The following is a 19,471-nucleotide window of genomic DNA, read 5'->3' on the forward strand; positions in this document are numbered from 1 at the left end:
GAGCTGTAGACCTCGCGAGCAGAGCTTAAAACTGAATAAATGTATGGTTCCGTTGTTTAGAAGAATTTAGAGAATCTAATTTGACCATAAAAACTTATCTATCAATTGCTTACAAAAATCGGGAATTGGTTTAGATATGCGACCTGTAGAGTAGAACATATGGACATACGAAACAATTTTTGGCTAACAGGCCAATTCAAACTTACACTGATATCAGAAAGACATCTAACTGATGTCATTTAGTTATCGTGCATTTCACTCGTTCTTCTCTTCATTTCTTCATTGGGGCAAGCGAGACGCACGATGACTACTAAATAACATGATAAAAATATCATCCCGATTTCAGTGTACGGTCGATGCCCCTTAAGTATCCACGTCGCCATACCAATTGTATAGAAAAGTGGATAGAGTTAGACCAAGAAAAGTCTGCAGAGATTTTGACAGCACACGCAGTGCCAATGTTATTTGTGCCAGTGTCAAAATCTCTGCAGACTTTTCTTGGTCTAACTCTACTTATGTTAGGAAACCAACATTACCTTTGAATTAGCCTGTAAACTGCAACTAAGAAGCTTCGTGCGCGAGTGTGGCCCATAATTTCCGAAATCATTTTTTCTTCAAGGCAATTACTCCGTTCTCATATTTTGCGTTGCCCATAATTTCCCGAAATCATTCATTCTCGGTAGCAATTACTCCGTTCCCATATTTTCCCAATGGTTTTTTCCGCAATCACCTATTTTTAATATTTTTAAATTAATCTTTTCCTTATAATTTTCGTTCTTTTAAATATCTAGGATAATATTTTCTTGTTACTGTATGTTAATAGTGTAGTAATTATATTTGTTACTTGTAGGTATTTCACATACAACAAATATTAAAAACACTAAAAATAAAACATAATCTAAAAAAATACAAGTAAAGAACCAAACGCTGTCAGCCAATAACTCTAACCTACCTATCTCTGGGAGCAGATTCGTTTTTAGGGTCATCAAAAACAAATAACCCTAACCTACCTATCTCTGGGAGCAGTTTCGTTTTTAGGGTCATCAAAAAAAATAACCCTAACCTACCTATCTCTGGGAGCAGTTTCGTTTTTAGGGTCATCAAAAAAAATAACCCTAACCTACCTATCTCTGGGAGCAGTTTCGTTTTTAGGGTCATCAAAAAAAAATCCTAACCTACCTATTTGAAAAAAACCTGGTTATTTTTACCACTAGCATTAAAAAAAAGAGAAAATATGGAGATAGAGAATATTTAGTTAGTGAAAAAAAAACCTACTTGTTATTTTAACTACTGGGATTAAAAAGAAAAGGGAATAAATTGAGAAAGGGAAAATTTAGTTTATGAAAAAATGTCCACGAAAAATAAAATAAAGCGAAGAAATTCCACTGGGAAAAAATGAGAACGGAGTAATTGCCTCGAAGAAAAAATGATTTGCGGAAATTATGGGCCATTTTAGCGAGGCGATCCAAATTAAAAGGCTCTAGGATAATGATAGTTAGACTTTGAGCCCGGGAAAGCGCAACGTACGAGCAACCTACAGCTAGTTCCCTGAGCCCAAGGTCGACCACTACCCTAGGCAATGTTAACCCCTGCGATTTATGGATGGTGACCGCCCATGCTAGAACGTAAGTGGAAATTGACTCCTGGAACAGCCATGCCCTTGAACTTAAACCGCAAAAAAATGTTCAAACAAAAACTCAAACTAATACGCTTACCTCGCGCTTCGCTTGATCAATCAGCAATACGATGTTTAAGTGCAAAAAATAAATAAAAAAAGTTGCATTTACTGGGGATCGAACCGGGTACCTATCCCATATCCTTGCTTGTAAGCGTCTTTCCAACTGCGCTATGATAGCATTTAGATGAGCTGACGAAATTTGGCTACTTATTCTCGAGTAAGAATTTAAATATCTAATCTAAAGAGAATAGAGTGTATAGGGAACGTGCGTGAACTATAGGGGGCAGCATAGGAGCCGTCAGATTTTTGGCGTGAGGCGTAAATGTGACGTTTATGCTTCCGATGTAGCCCACAAGATGACAGAACCAGGCGTGTCTCACTCCGCGATATCGTCGCTTTGCTACAGGTAGCTAAAAGTACATCCGTTCGGCCCCAGTTTTGGGGTTTGCCATAAGCCGCGCGTGGCGCTGTCGCCACCTAGCGGCCATATCTGTGCTGATCGTAACAGACGCGTTTTGTTAGAGAGTGAGTCTTCTGTACTTAGTACTATTATTTATTCTGCGACAGAATATGCATAAGGAAACGTACCTACAAGAACGGTAGATGGTAGAACTTGTTTTGGCAATGTACATGTTTCCGATTCAGGCCACAAGATGGCAGACCCTCCAACGCGGACGGTCCCTATATGTAGTAGAGGGTTATTGTTATACTAAATTTTGTAGTCACAGTAAATTTACTGCCATCTTTCGATACAGGATTAAAATGAAAATGAAAAAAAAAAATCTATAAATGTATATATGTATGGCTAAAAGGTTTTTTTTATTTTTAGAACGCCATATGATTTTGTCCCATGTTCTTTTACTGATATGAGTAAAAATTGTTAAATATAAAATGGTGTCGCCATCTAGACGAGCATAGGCCAAAGGTATGGCGCCGTATATTCAAGAATCAAATTTTCTTTAAAGCGCAAAAAGCCATCATCTCTTGCAAAAAATAAACGAATACGCTTAGCCCGCGCTTGATAAATAAAATATACGATTTTTTTCATTTTTTTCAAAATAAAAAACAACAATTGATACGAAATTTAAGTATAAAAAAATATAAAAAGTTATGAAGCAGCATACAATTACTGGGGATGGAACCAGGGACCTCCCTATGCAAACAAAAAAGCGAACGTTTGCTAAATGCGCCATGATAGTTCTTACTAAAGCTGACGAAATTTAGCTACTCATTCTCAAGTAAAAACTAAATATCTAAATACCGCCGAAACCAGCGATACAAATTTTCTGAATTTTTGGCCATTTAATCTAGGTATAAACATATATCAAAAAGAAAAAACTCTTATGATATCTATACGGCTATTTGTTTAGGCGACAGGTATCACGACCCCGCCATTTTTAAAAATTTCCAAAAACCGGATTGACAAAAAAATTTTATTTAGTCATAGAATCTGGTCACAAAATTTCATGAGAATCGGTTAAGAATTGCGACCTGTAGAGGAGAACATCCGGAAATACAAAACTAAATATCTAAATACCGCCTAAACCAGCGATAATTTTTTTCTGCATTTTTTGCTATTAACTCTGTAAACATGTCTCAAAAAGAAAAAACTCTTATGATATCGATACGACTATTTGTTTAGGCGCCAGGTATCACGACTCCGCCATTTTTAAAAATTTCCAAAAACCGGATTGACAAAAAAAAATTATTTAGTCATAAAATTCGGTCACAAAATTTCACGAGAATCGGTTAAGAATTGCGACCTGTAGAGGAGAACATCCGGACATACGAAAGCAAAATGCCCGAGTCAAAACGTAGACCTTCGCTTCGCTTCGGTCAATTAGACAGTGTGCGCGTTATAGGTATTGACAGCCTCTTAAGACTGGGTCGACCGTCCAGTGGTGCCCTCATTAGTGGAATTGTGTTTTATAATAAACCAATTAATTTCTGTACCTATACATGAATTAGTATATGTAGGTATTAATATTGTTGTCCTACTTATTCCCCAACTTTTGGTCTTTGTCCGAAGTACCATTTCGTAAGTTTCGGCCCGGCCGAAAGGTTCGGCCGTTTTTTGACCGAAACCGAAACTACAGCCGATACATGATTTTTTAGCCGAAACTGACCGAAACCGAATCCGAACCTTCGGTCGGACACTAAGTAATATGTCATTTTGTCTGTGCCTTAATATTAATTGATATTTTTATACGTAACAAACAACAGTGTTATAGAATAACCATACAATACGGAACCCAAAACTGCCTACGCGAATATATAATTTACTTTTTCATCGTCCATAATTATGCATGGTACTTATGGTAACATATGTAACTGTAATATTACTTAAATGACTGCAACTTTCTTCGACATAAACTTTATTATGCATCGTTATGCATAATTAAATGATTTACGTGTCCATCACTACGTAATAAAAGCTTTTTTAATAGTGTTACATAATATTGGATTAGAGCACGATTAGAGAGACATATATTATTTGATCTAGGTTATGCATACGGATGGATTAATTTGATATTTAAAATAAGAATGGATTTCAGTTTGTTATATTGCATCATTACGATACACAAAAGCATGTAATAATCTATAGGTACGTATGTACCGTTGAAATTAGTTTTTTGACCTCGCCTCCCAAATGTGTTCAGGTCTTTGTTATTTTCTCACATTTAGAGGTACTGGGTGTAAATGGTAAACTTTTTCTGGTAACGGAGGTCAATCGTCGCATTTCGTACAGTAAAGACTAATTAAAATTCAACGAGAAACTTATTAATTGATGACAATGACAATCTGAACGTTCATTATTGGTGTTACGCATTTATTAGTTGGCCCGTGTCTCCACCCGCATGGGATTCGGTCTACGTAATTAATTTCCCATCAATCGCGCGCAACATCCGTAGATATCAAAAATAAAATAATAGTTTATGTCAGGGCTGGAGCACTGAATCCTTTACCAGCCTGACAGTTCAAAAATGACAATCGAATGTCAGTCTTATTGATCGAAAATAGAACACATGTTTGAAGTGCCGTATGTGGGAAATATACAGGGTGTTTGGTACATCGTTTGCCAAATTAAAACGGCAGATAGGTTGAATCATTTGCTATCTGCTCATGCCTAGAAAAAAAATTGGCCATGTTTTTTTTACTACTGCGCAAGTAAAAATTTGAAATTTACGAAAAACTGGCATAGAGCTGGAAAATAAAAGTGCGCAAAATTATAAAATTTCTAGGCCTGGGAAGATAGCAAATGACTCAACCTATCTGCCATTTTAACTTGGCAAACGATGTACCAAACACCCTGTATATAGGTATATCCCTTTAGCCTGGTAAAGGGTTAATGTTCAATATTAAGTCGATCGCGAATGGCTAAACGGCGTTTAAGGTTCGGAGGGCCTACCGCAAAAATCTAATTAAATTTCTTTATCTGCCTCTCTATCGCTCGAATAACCCGACAGATTTTAAAAGTGTATCCTTGACCGCATTTAGAGAGAGAAAATATTTCATACAAAGTTTTCTGAAATCGATATACTTTTAGAGATACTTAATAATAATTTTTATTATTAAGTAATTTTTATTTTTAAATATAGAAAATTAGTTCCGGTAATGCGACTTGGTTTAGACATTAAAGTAGGTACCTACCTACTGACAGACATTAAAGTTTTAAAGCAAACTCGCAATCTGTAAATAAAAAACTAACTTTACGTATTTGTTGTAGGTAATGTTTCTTTTTTCGCAAAGATTTAAAACGAAATAAAGTGTCGTCTGCAGAAAACACACACAAAGTTTTTTTGCCGAATTTGACCAAAAATCGTATACTTAAATTTTTTTGATCCTCATGACCTCAGAAATGGGTGTTTAAAATCGGTCGGGTTTCTGAAGCCCACGGTGTATAGTTAGCGCTAGTCTCAAAGTACGCATTATCGGCATTAGGATCGAAACCGGACTCCGAAAATGACGACCTTGGGATGCATAATGCAGCTTAGAAGGAATCTTTGCTGGCCAAGTAACAAGAAACACAGTCATCTACCACTAACAGGCCTATTCGGATTTCGAGATAATCACAAGATCTTGAGACGATTTAGAGATCAACTAGATCTACATTAGATATCGACTAGATGTGACTTGGATATCTAAGTCATAACTTGTCGAAATCATTCAAGAGGACCTCCAGAATCGCGGAAACGTCAAATTTGACATATCTATCTTACAAATATCTTTAAATTATCCGTATCGTAACTTGTTGAAGTCTAGTATAGAAATCTAATTCATTTTCCGAATCGAGCAGTAAGTATCTAATATAACTATTAATTTACATAACAAATAATTATTTAAATGATGGGAGAAAGTGCTTAATGTACCTATTATAAAGCTATTAGTTATATATTTCCTGGTAGTAATGAAACCATAGACTATCTCACACAGACACGACATTATGAAGCGTTTACAGATGCTCTCAGACCTCGCAATAACCACATAATTATATTTTTATCTCTTTAACATGCATCTAAAATGTAAAATATTAAAGATCTTATGACTTATATTTGCATCTTGCATCCTACAACATAATTAAGTTCCGGCGGTTCCGCGGCCGGCTCGCTGACTCTGCGGGGTTGCGTAATGCATCGATTTTTTTTTTGTAGTTCTAAGATATATATTTTTTTATAATATGTATGCTATTTTTAAGGTATTTTTCTATTGGCCACTAGTTGCCTGAAATAAAGACTTCATTTCATTTAATTAGAAATAAATATATGATATGGACAGCATGGACCAATCTGGAGTGACAAAAACTCGTATAATGTTCCACCTGACGGGGAAATGATCTGCGACTCAAACAATAGAGAAACCGCAAGCTTGATGCAACTGATAACTGCAATGTTCACTTAAACAACTAAGTATACCGGCAAAAGCACAATAGTTCTATAAATACCTACCTTAAAGTAATAAATTTTATGAAAACAAAGTGGTTTACCTATTATCTACTCGTACACTAATATTAGATACGGCTGTAATAGCAATGGTTCTTGTCATAATGAGGAAGTGTAATTATAAGTGTAGTTGCTATTTCAAGGGATTAGTTAGGGTGACAAACGGAAAATTGTTATCAAGCCTCGTGCTGTCCGTGCGTCTGTCCCGCTGTCACTGTCAGTTACTTACCTATCATAGATCATGATTTATGAAAGATAGCCCTATATTTCATGACCTGTTATAGTCAGTTGAAATGTTGACAGGGTCGCTATAGCAATAGTAATAATATATCCTTAGCAGAATTCCCTTGGGCAATAACAAGAAACAGACGGAAATACTACAACACTCGAACTCGAACTTACATACACGTAGTTGTATAAACTATCATGTTATGTTATGCTGCAATCCAGGTTGTTGACAAATAACCCGACAACGTAACAAGTTGATATAAGGAAGCCACACGGAGTGGGAAATGCATAATATTAGATGTTTTATGATGGATTGTCGCTGATTGAAGCCTAGAGGTATAGATGTACACCGCGTCGGTAGATACGTGCGATAAGTTATTAGTTAGACGGTTACTATAGGGGCCCATTTCTCGAACGATATTAGTCTAATATTATTAGTGTGTTGTCATGACAACCCATACGATTTGACAGTCCGTGGACTAATAATATTAGTCTAATATCGTTCGAGAAATGGGTCCTAGGTCTACCACTTATCTTTGACTGTTGCACGGTCACTTTCTAGAAGAAGGTAGCTGAGCTTTGGGACTAAAATTAGTTTATCTTCTTCTTCTCAGCATATTTGCGTACACTGCTGAACATATGCCTCTTTCGTGGATTTCCGTGTTGTTCTTAATGCGGCGGTTCTATGCCAGGTCTATCTAATGTCGTCCGACCATCTGGCTCGTGGTTTTCCATCACTTCGGCTTCCCAGTCGAGAAAACTAAATACCCATGATACAAAACGGTAGATATATGATTAGGTATATTTGTAGACAATATGACTATGAGATGATAAGCTTTTAGCGAGTAATCATAGGTATTTTCAAGTAGGTATAAGTATTATAATATAAAGGTTGACTGGTAGAGAATGCCTTATGGCATTAAGTTCGCCTTTTGTACAGTGTGTTTTCTTATGTGCAATAAAGATTAAATAAATAAATAACTAATTATAGCTCCGGGAACAGAAGACATTTTTTGTCTGAAGGTCTCTTAGAAGTAGCTAAAATGCTAAACAACGTACATAACTACATATCAAGCGCAACTATTTCTATTTCTATTTATTTGACTTCGTATATTTGGCGCGTCCAGGGGCCCGTTTCTCAAAAGCTTGTAACTTGTAATACAAGTGGGAGTCCCTTTCTAACAAAAACTGTCAAAAAGTGACATTCGCTTGTATTCAAAGTTACAAGCTTTTGAGAAACGGGCCCCTATCTAAGTATGTAGTTCTCATTTCAGTTTGTTGATACTTTTAACAGAATAATGTAAAGTAGTAGTAGGTGAATAGGCACGCACTATTAACTAAAATGACGTGTCTATTATTTTAATGCAGACTAGTTAAACAAGAAACTTGGTAAAGTTATATGCGTGGTTACGCTCGTTGAGTGTCTGTAACCGCAAATTACTAAACATCAGTCAGTACCAACTGTGACGCCCAAAATGAGCACAACAAGCATATTCATTTGACAGAAATATTGCCATTGAAGTCATTTGAAAAGTACCTACTAAATGTTAGGCTCGGCTCAGTAGATACATTCAAGATTTTAGTACCAACGTATTATTAGAATAGTTTAGTGAGCTACCTGTTAAACTAGTTAGTAACAGTGCATACCTAGATACTTTTTTCTAGAGTGTTACCTTTCTATTTAAATTTGTTTACAATGTCAAGTTTTTTACATCCGAACACGCCCAGTCGGCTAATATCACGCAAGCCTACTCAGAACGTCGTGTCTACTATAAAAAACAGGGCTGCTAATCTAGGGGCCGCATCATAACGAACTTTTTCATGGCCCGCTTGGCGAGTTAGTTTTTCACACTGCAGCCACTAACCCCATTCAGACTTAACCCTAACGTAACATACTGGTTTGATACCAATATCGTATATGATATTACGAGAACACTTTCGCAGTAGGTATACATTATACTTATATGCACCTATAAATCTTATGCTATGCTATATATATGCTAGATTAAAGTAGTAGTAGTAAAACACTTTATTGTACAAAAAGAAACATAAAACATGAAAGAACACAAATCATTAGTACAAAGGCGAACGTTTCCCTTTCAAAACAATCAAGGTAATTGGAAGTTTATTTTTTATAAAACTCAAATTTTTAACTGATCCACTTGCGGAATATACTAATGGATATGCGTACCATATATTTCTAGGCTTAGCACAGGAACGCCGCAACAGTATCTCCCCCGCGAGATAGACTACCAGTCTTTTATTAATTATATATTAATTAAAGAGATACGGGTAGTCTACCTCGCGGCGCTCCTGAGCTAAGCCTACTGTCCTACAATGTTAAGTGTCTTCTTGTCTTCAGTAATGTTTAAAATCAACCACAAGAAAACATAATTATCCGTAAAATACTTAAAATCAGACAGCTCGTTAAAAATGTCAATGCTAAAAACTTAAAAATCCATAAAAACATCGTTGATTTTAATGATTTTATGACGGTACAGGTTCATACATCTCTCCTATTCTTGACATGTCCGTTGAATCAAAATGTGTTTGTTACCTAAGACCTTTTCTATTATTCATGACGTGTAAAATAATTAAATTCCATACTTTTACAATACCTTATAACACGAATTCCAATGTGCCCATTGTTCTCAAAGATGCAGCAAGCGACCAACTCCCATTGTAATTCAAAACACATACCTACCTACCAATACGAATCCAAATCCATGTCAATTAAGAAGAAAAATGGCTCATGTTGTCCCAATGCTAAATACAAAGCATGAGAACTCGTATTGCTACAGTAATAAAGTAAAGATTAGACTAGTTACATTACAGCCTGGTATGGAGATGGTAATCCAAACATCTCGATCCTTTCTCACGACAAAGGACTCATGAAATAAATTCAAAGCAAATTGGACCCTAAAATGAAAACAGTAAATTTTGTAATGCAATGGTACCTACATAGAATTAGGTCAGTTTTGCAAGCGGTCATGCAGATTTGTGACGGATTTGTTGTCCAGTCTAACTTAGTCCTAATGGGTTTTGGATTGCTATACATTGTTTCGTCTTGACCAATATCTATACATCTTAAAGTACTTGACCGAAATATTTCTTAAGGTACTTACTTCAGAAAATGCCACCGCCATAACAGTAAACCTAGGCTATCGAACGAAATAAGTACTTAAAGGGTTTATTACATAGTTTATACCCTTTAAGTACATATTTCGTTAACTTAACATTTAACACTGGTGTAGAAGTGACATTAAGACTATTAATAATTAGCCAGAACTAACCTTGGATGAACTTCCACTTTTAGAACGTCATCCCCCACTTGTAGATTTTCCGGTATTCTGACAAATTTCAGATACTCGCCAACGGGGTAGAAATTGCAACCTGAAACAATGAAGGTTATTTTACAATTGGATAAACATTTCAATTGTATACTTTTTACACATGATCCTCCTTATAAACACATTCTAATATATCAATTGAGATTCTCCCATACCTACAATAAGTAGCCAAATGCCCTGATATGTCTAGCGACGTTAGAATAGGCCATTGAAAGCCTTGTGTGAAAATATTTCGCAAGTATTTGGACCCGTTCGAATTGTGTTAAGATGGGAATAGCCCCATTGTCTTGTTGATACTATTGTCACTTTGCCACTGATTTACTTATTTGGCCTTGTAGTTATCCCGATCTTCTTATATGGACAATTCCTATTGGGGTTACAGTACTTACAGTCAAATGTTGTACCACTACAAAGTACAAGAACATATAAGTTAAATGAACTCTATGTCATGTATATTTTAGTACAATTGTAATATTACCTACCTAATAATAAATACAACTTACACAAATCAAAGTATACAATTTTTATCCATATCTTCCAAATCGGAGTGAGGCCGAGGGTTCGGTCAGAATCGTATGCCAATGATGAAATATCAATACCTTTTATCAGTGTTCTTCGTTTACGAAAAGCATCGTGACGACACCGGAATAGTTCTAATAGTTTGCCCTGTGAATAGCAAGGGCAAAATGTTTTCGCTTTCGTAAATACTAGTGCCTCAGACAATATTTGGGATAAGCGTGCCGAGTGCAACTCTGATTTCTTAAGGATGCTTCCAGAGATTGTACTAAGATGAGGGGCAGACGTTGAATATTTTAATGATTATTTAAATATGATTTTAAATTTGTGTTGCAATGTTATAGTTTGTGCTCAGTTACTCTTCAGTGTCCAAACTTAGCGAGCTTTAAACAAATACCTATTGCAGTTCACGCAGTTCACTAAATTTACATAGGTTTGCACACTCTTATCCAACGTTGAGATTTTAGTACCTTTCAGAACAAGAGCCCAAGTTTGCGCAAGTTAACGGACCGTCAACAGAGGTTCCGCGACAAATCTGGTGACGACACCGGTTATGGTGAATTTCCCATCGGCATCGGGTTTCCTAACCCTTAAACCTTAATGGCTTTATTACCAATTTAGCTTTGAGATGTGCAATCATTGTTTGCATTTGCAGTTTGTCTTTTCACTATTTGTCAATGAGCCATTGCAAGTGACTTGCTTTCAAACGGAACTTTATTTGGCAATTTGCATTTTTTCCCTTGATAGTTAAAGGTATGCTAGTACTAAACTCTCTTAATTAGCCTTGATAAAATGCCAAGCGTCCGTAAATACCTTTGTAGTCATAGTCACCCTGGTTGTACTTCCTTCAATGGAAACGTCTAGCAATATTCCAATTATACTTATACAGCATAATTAATTATTATGCTATATACCAGACCAAGCCACGAACTCTTTTTTTTTTGCTTCGGTGATTTTATAACCTCTTTAGTTATTTATAGCTAACTAAATAGAGCAGTATCGTATATATATACTAAGGGCCAGTCACACCAACCATATTTAGCGGACTGATCAACGTCAATTAGCAGAGTAGTATGAAACTTCCCATACAATAAAATTTAGCGAACACTTTAACGGTGACAGACGGTGTGATGCAACCGACCCTTAGCCTAGGTTTTATTCTGTTATTTAGACATTATAGACATATGTACATAAACCATACCTACATAACTTGCAAGAATTAATTCAATATTGTCCCAAATAAACAGTTAACAAAAATGAAGTAAATCACCATTAATAATAAAAACAAAAACCAAAATTCACAAATAAAATAAATACATTAATTAATTTCAAATTGGTTTGTCTCTTCAAAATTTCTCTTTATAGAATCGAATGTTTTTAATTTTTATTCTTGACAAATACGGAAAATGACGCAACCCATGCCATAATCGATTTGGCACTGATTTAACTAACAGTTTGTTTGCAGGATTATTAACAATTTAGACAGCGGATCAGCTACTTTCATTTTCGATTTCATTCAGTTCATAGAAAACGCGTGAAACGCGTACCGTAGAATAAATATGGCAATTATGTACTTTAATACAACGTACGAGTATCACATAGAAAGTACTTTTCATCGGTACAATTAATAACAAAGGTATATATTTTGTATTAATTACAGTTTCCGAAGAAAGAAAGTAAATGAACAAAGAAAAGCGAAACTTATTTTAATTATAATTGATGACTGCAGTTAATCCCACTGTTTATTTAAATGATATAATGATAACAAATGATATGGGTTGTACTAAGAATGACTTTGATAATTTCCCACGATCGGCTTAACGCATTCACTGCCAGGGGGCGTGGCCTAGGCACAAACTTATATGACGCTGAACGCACATGTGCGTTGGGGGCAGTGAATGTGTTAAATTGTACTGGTAGCGACAAATTACGTCACGTTAACTGGAAAGCATCTATCGTCGAGCTTAAAACAAAAGGTACACAATATCGCATTAGTTAACGTGCAAATCGATGTGCTATAGAGTAAAGTGGTTCCTTCAAGTTAACATTTAACATGTAATGGTATGTTACATTCTCAGTAGTAGGACACGTATTCTGGTTGTAATGAATTTGATTTGGATTTGTTATGGATATGATCTTTCAACCGGAAACGTTACTTTTTACACTGCCAGAACGTATCTATGACAAATCCAGATCAAATTCATAACTCGTTATTACAATCAAAATACGCCTCTAGGTTATAAATCGAACAAGAAAAAATCTTGGACAATTTGTTATGAAAATTCCCGTCTAAAGTTCCCCAAAGTTAAAAGATTACCTACTGTTGAATTTTAGTCAGCTAATAGTGAAATGTCCTAATGTCAAGTTAATTTGAAAAGTGGAATAGTTATTTGTACAACAAGAGATCAAAGTTTGATATTTCTTCGAGTGCTTATTTTGAGTCCCGTGCAAGCGAAAGATTCTATAATAGATTCACGAGCGTAGCGAGTGAATCTAATTTAGAATCTTGAGCGTAGTAAGGGATTCAAAAGCGCACGAGATGTAAATAACTTTGATCTCGTGTAGTACACAAAATTTTTCACCCTAAGTAGTGAGAACATACCTAGAGGGACAGAGAAAATAGAACCCAAGTATATCGAACTTGTATTAGACCCCGCATGTTGAAATGACATTTGACTATAAAGATCACTTGAATGTAATTTTGTCTCACTCAGTGAGCAAAATCGCATTTTGCTCACTGAGTGAGACAAACGGACTCAGTGAGCAAAATCGCATTTTGCTCACTGTTTTTAAGAAGCAAAGTACCCTTGTTCGAGCTGCTGAGGTGAAAAAGGAATTTCCATTCAAAATTATAGTTGTTATTTAAATATACGTTTATTGTAACAAACTCACTGCATAATAATTAATCCCGTAGCTGTTAGTGACAAGTATTTGAAGCAAAGTTATTTTCTTTTTTCCGGTTAAAATGATCTGATCTCTCCTGTCCTCAATTAATGATTACTTAATAAGTCGCTGTGTTTTAGATCGCTATAAGTTGAAAGTTGATCGCTATACTTGAATGGAACCCTAACGCCAATCATGCTATCACACTGATCGCGACGGAGCAGACAGAGAGGTTCTCATAACTCCCATAATACCGGTGGCCTGTAGATGGATCTAAGATAAAATACCGCAACTTTTACTCAGAGTAACACAGCGAGTTCACTTGCCACTTGATTGAGAAAACATTTCAACTTGACGGCTTCACAAAAGGCTTTTTATGTGTGACACTTTTTTTAAACTACAATACAATGCAATCCATGAGTGTTTATTTATATGTATTTTTGTAAAAAATACATATTGGAATAACTTGTAAGGAATTTGCATTTTTTATCTTTTTTTATCATGACAAATACGTCATAATTTCTGCTTTTCTGTACCTTCGGAATGAATATGTCGCTTCTACTGTTGCTGTACATATGTAGCTATATTTATTTGCAAGTTTTATATTAAGGACGATGTTATTTTAAGCTGTGAGTAGTACAACCGCGACAACCGCGAATAATCACAATTACTCAAGCTCGAAAACAATACCATTATTCTGATCTTCTGTTTACAACTCATCGTGTAAAATTGACTTAAAAAAATACAAGTAGGTATTAAAGAAGTTATTAATTACTGTACAAAGAAGAGCTCCGTGATATCTGAACAGATTTGACGGTCAAACATACTAAATAATAAAACCAAGTTACACGAGAGTCTTTTATTGATACGTTTTACGACAGTAATTGTAAACCTATGAATAAATTAATAAATATAAGATCGGTCTCATGGGAGGAATGGAAGCAAGTCATGATAAGAATCGCTGCACTCAATGATCCCGCACCTCACAGCTCAATAGCGCTTATCAAAGTTGTAGTCTACATTCTAAGCACGCTTTATTATAGTCTAGAAACAGGCCATAACGGATTCAAGGGCTTTCTACAAATTACTTTGTAAGAGAGAAATAGCAAAAATTGCATATTGTGAAATAAGTTGGAGAAGATTATCAGCACAATAATCTTACCGGATTTAAAAGTAGGTATAATGAAATAGTCGTTATAGGAAGCATATTGGTAAATGTCATTGAAATTACATCTTCAACGAGTATTCACCGCTTGGTTGCCGTTCGGTTTATTTTTGCTCGTTTTGTCGACCTAATTAACAAAAATGGCATTTTATTTATTAATATATTATTTGTTTAAGTTTAATATCACAGTCACATAATATAATTCTAATGTAGTAACCACTAACACATCTAACAATACGTAGGGTAGTCGACCGAGTGCTAGTTAATGTCCCAGTGCATGTCATCTTTAAACCTGGTACTTCAATGTCAATATCTGATATGACAGGAAGGTGTCATCAATTTGGGTTTTATCATGTTGACCTACATGAAGTTTACGTTATATATAATAGGCCTGATGACAAATTTTGAAAACCCTTTTAATATCGTCGGTACACTTGTATTAGTTCCGAAAAACACTATATTATTTCAGTTATACTCATAAGATTGAACATAGATAATTGCATTTTATTATAGCTAGTTTAAACTTCGCGCGAAAACGCCTCGCATGCCATTTGTGACGTCATCATTTAGTTGGTGGTAGGGTGGTAGATATTGTTTACATACTTACAGTTACGAATTTCCCTTGAATCCGAATGATATTGTTAATTCAGCACCATATATTACGATTAGGGATGATAAATACATTACAAAAATTTATCACAATAACTCATTTTACACAAAAACTCTCACACGGTTGCAGTTTAAGATGAATTATTTAGATACATGTAAATTTTGAGTGAAAATCACCGAACGCCGCTTTTACTTTTTAATTTTTCATTTTTTCTAGTTACGACAGCCAACATGGCAATGATAGTTCCATTCAGCCAAATAATTAAAAAAGTTTGTTGTTGAAATATCGTATTATTTAGCATTTTATTTAAATAATAACAAATAGATATCTACTTTATATCGTGTAATAATATTTTTTGAACGTAATAAATGTTTAGTGGCGAAATAACATTTTTTTTGCACCTTTCGAACTCTTTGGTGCCCACGTATAGATTTCGGTCAATGAGGTTGTCTATGTTGCTCTAAGAAATATGTTATGGATTGATGACGTCACTGTTTGGAACGTTTCTGATTGGCGTTTCAGTAAAAATGGCCGATTGGAGAATTTTGCACTTTTATTTTATTGAATATGTCGGACCCTGACACCAGAAAGACGTATTGCAGCGTTATAGTTCATTATTTTAGACGCCTGTATAAAATCGATTAGCAATGTTGAGCTACGTATTATTTGGTTGTAACAAAATAAATAAAGTTGTGTACAGAGTAACTCCGTCTATTGGCACATTGTTGAAATAAAGTTGCGTAGAGAGTAACGCCATCTATTGGCGTGTTGTTGAACTGAGATGACAGGTAGAAGGCTTTGGAACGTCGAGAGGTTTCTCTCGAGTGAGCGTAGGCACGAGTTGGCGTTTTTGTCGGTATGTTGGTAGACTGGTCGAGCAGGTTTGCCAACTTGACTGAGGCGGGAGCGGAGAGGCTCCGCCGCTGGTAGTTCTTCTTGATCGGACCGCGCTAGAGATCGGACATACTCGTTAGCCAACCTCGTGCCTAACTCGCTACGTTCCTGAAGGCTTATACCTAAAGGATTATTCTGATAGCTTATAGAATCCCGCGTTCTTTAACCATTTAGCTAAGTGTTTTATTTCAAGTGTTATTTTGATTTCTTATGTTTCATTAGAAGCTTACTTTTGTGAAATAAAGAAATGATGTGTTATGTGTTGTTTTAACTTGTTTTGAAAAGATTTGTCCCTCTGAGTTTGTTGCCGGTCCCATATAGGGCTAAATCTTCTCATGTTAGAGGCGTAGGGCTGGAGCCGGCCTAGTTTGACTTGAATAAAGATTTAAACGGTTTCTTTTTACTTTCATATCGCTCCCTTGAGTTAAACATAGCAATTAGTTCTTTTAAACATTTAGTACTGAAGTATAGTAGGCACTAGTATGGTTAACGAGTCCTAAGGTTTATTTCATGCACTGGTAGCATGGTAGCATACTGGTTTAGCTATGAAGTAATACATTATCGTACTACCCCACGCGCCCACCGCCTTTTAGGACCATCGGTATTCGACAAATATATTAATAATCCTTCAGTTTATACTGAGATTGGGCCATTTTTTAGAATCATATTAACATATATGTTTCGTTGAAACCATTATTTCCATGATTCTTTGTTACTTGCAACAGGCCTATTATTACACCTCCATAAAATTATTTGCAATTAAAAATTAAATTTCACATTTTTTCTGACCTACCGAACTGAAATCAGTTATAATTTAGAAAGTGATTAGTGGATTTGATTCTAATAATTACACCATTGGTGTATTGTGGGAAGTAAAAGTTAAAATGGCGTGACTGTACATTCTCACGTTTTACATATTAGTAAAACTTAGAATGTTACTCTCGTAGGTATTGTATTGGAATTTAAATAAGATGAATGCAAGTCGCTGCCCCAATATTACAGGGTTCTATGTTACATTTTCAAGATAGTTAAAATTCGACTTAATGTCACTATGACAATGTTCAAATTTCAGTTCGATAAAAGTGAAACATAGAACCTTGTAATATTGGGGCAGCGAAGTGACAGCGCACATAGGTCGGAAATCACGATTTAGGCCGCCATAAATATTTTAATGCATTTTTGCGCTTTATATTCGATTTCGAACTAAGAAAACATATTTTTAGATAATTACAATTATTATTTTTAAATTTATGGCCCTTTTTTCCAAAAAAAAATGTTGATTTTGCTCCTCCTCGCTTGATTATTTTATATATTAATGATATATATTACAGTAAATAAATATGTATTTTCTTCCATTGAATATATAAATAATAAAATACACATATATTTATACATATATATTATATTTAGGTATAAGAGTAACCCCAACTAGCAAAATAGTCGTATAAGAATTGATTTACTCGGCCTGTAATCGTATAACAGCCGAGTTACGGTTGTTGAAACACCAATATATCGTATAATAGCGGTTAACTCGACTATTTAGCAATTTTCGCTAATTAGTGCTATAATCATGTCGTATAAACGTTTATAGCACTATCTTTTAGCACTTTTACTCCACCTTTTAATAAATGCTGAGTTAGCGCTACTAAATCACTTTTATTCAGCATAATTGTTCTATTAAAATCATATAACAGCTATAGATTAGCTAATTGTCTGAATAAGGCGCTTTAATACAACTGTTACTTAACTCTCTTCTCTGTTGCTATAAAAGCCTATTAAAAGCAATCAAATAACCATTTGGCAACAATGCTGCTGTAACAGCGCGCTTATATCATAAATCGGGTAATGGGGTTCAAACCGCTGTTATAGGAGCTGAAGTGTATTTACAGGTTTTATTCAAAATGTATTCAGCTTAGAGTACTTTTAAAGAGTTTTGAACTACATTAACAGCACAAGTCAGCCATGTTGACGTTTCAATATAGTCCGGTGGCCAACTGCATGAAACCCTACCTGACAAAAAAATAGAATAATCCTATTTGTAGGGGTAGCTGACTTTTAGTAGCATCAACTGTTCTTGGTCGGCCGCGGCTTAATTTGGAAAATTTTGCGCTAATGGCAAAATAGTGGCACAAAAATTCATAATAAAAACCCCATCGTATAATAGAATGAAACTTGCATGGTAGGATAGCTGCCTTTGAGGACAGCAAAACAAAACTGGTCAGCTACATCCTGTGTTGGCAGGTTCTTGTGTCCGACCGAATTTGTGGTACCACGTGACAGCTACAATTTACATCATCGAATAGAATCAAAACAACTGATTGTAATACCTACATTAAATTTGTTGACATATGTCTTGGTCGGCCTCACCTTAGCCTGACAGCGTTTTCAGTCCGTCCGCATTAAAAAAAAAGTCAATGGCAGCTATCCTACCATACAAGTGACATTCTATTTTTCGATGAGGTAAATTGTAGCTCACTTGGTACCACAAATTCGGTCGGACACAGGAACCTGCCAACACAGGATGTAGCTGACCACTTTTGTTTTTTTGATGAATATTTGTACCACTTTTTTGCCATTTGCGCAAAATTTGCCAAGTCAAGCCACGGCCGACCAAGAGCAGTTGAAGCTGCTAAAAGTCAGCTACCCCTACAGAGTAGGATTTTTCAATTTTTTTATCAGGTAGGGTTTCATGCAGTCGGCCATCGGACTATAAATCCATAAACATGGCGACATCATGTGCTATAAGTGTAGCAGTAAACGCAGTTACTCGACTTATACTCGAATTAATGAGATATAACAGAAACTAGATCGTGTAAGCAAATTTTTACTTATTTTTATTAATATTTTTTATTGAAATTTAAGAAAATAGGCGGCCCATGAATATATATGAACCAGTGCCTTTGGTTTTATCAATAAAGTATTTTTCGCGCTGGGTTTTACTGTATTACGTGTACTTACAGACAGTAAAAACTTATGTACACAATCACGGTAAAAATAAATGTCATGGATGACAGCAGTAAAAAAATACTTAAGTACCTTTTTGTTTTATTAGACACGTGAAGACGATTAGGCCTCAAACTTAATGAAATAATTGAAATATAATCGCATACCTGAGATCGTTTTTAGCACATATTAGTTGAATAAAAGCATTTACTGCACTCTTACACATTTAAAATGCCGAGTAAAAGCAATCCGGCTACCTTTACG

The 19,471-nt window shown here is 35.3% G+C and overlaps 1 protein-coding gene and 1 long non-coding RNA gene across 7 annotated transcripts in view; one reads left to right on the forward strand and one right to left on the reverse strand.

Annotated features, from left to right (window-relative positions):
- LOC134805504 (uncharacterized) overlaps positions 1–19,471 on the forward strand; it is a 407,355-nt gene that overhangs the window by 328,663 nt on the left and 59,221 nt on the right. The window lies entirely within an intron of this gene.
- LOC134804801 (cadherin-89D) overlaps positions 1–19,471 on the reverse strand; it is a 91,829-nt gene that overhangs the window by 45,376 nt on the left and 26,982 nt on the right. For all 6 annotated transcript variants that reach the window (XM_063778072.1, XM_063778063.1, XM_063778055.1 and 3 more), the window contains exon 3: positions 10,140–10,239. In XM_063778072.1, the coding sequence (XP_063634142.1) occupies positions 10,140–10,239 (100 nt within the window). The remainder of the gene's footprint in view (positions 1–10,139; positions 10,240–19,471) is intronic.

Source organism: Cydia splendana, chromosome 2 (assembly GCF_910591565.1).
Source record: "Cydia splendana chromosome 2, ilCydSple1.2, whole genome shotgun sequence".
Classification (NCBI taxonomy): Eukaryota; Metazoa; Arthropoda; class Insecta; order Lepidoptera; family Tortricidae; genus Cydia; species Cydia splendana.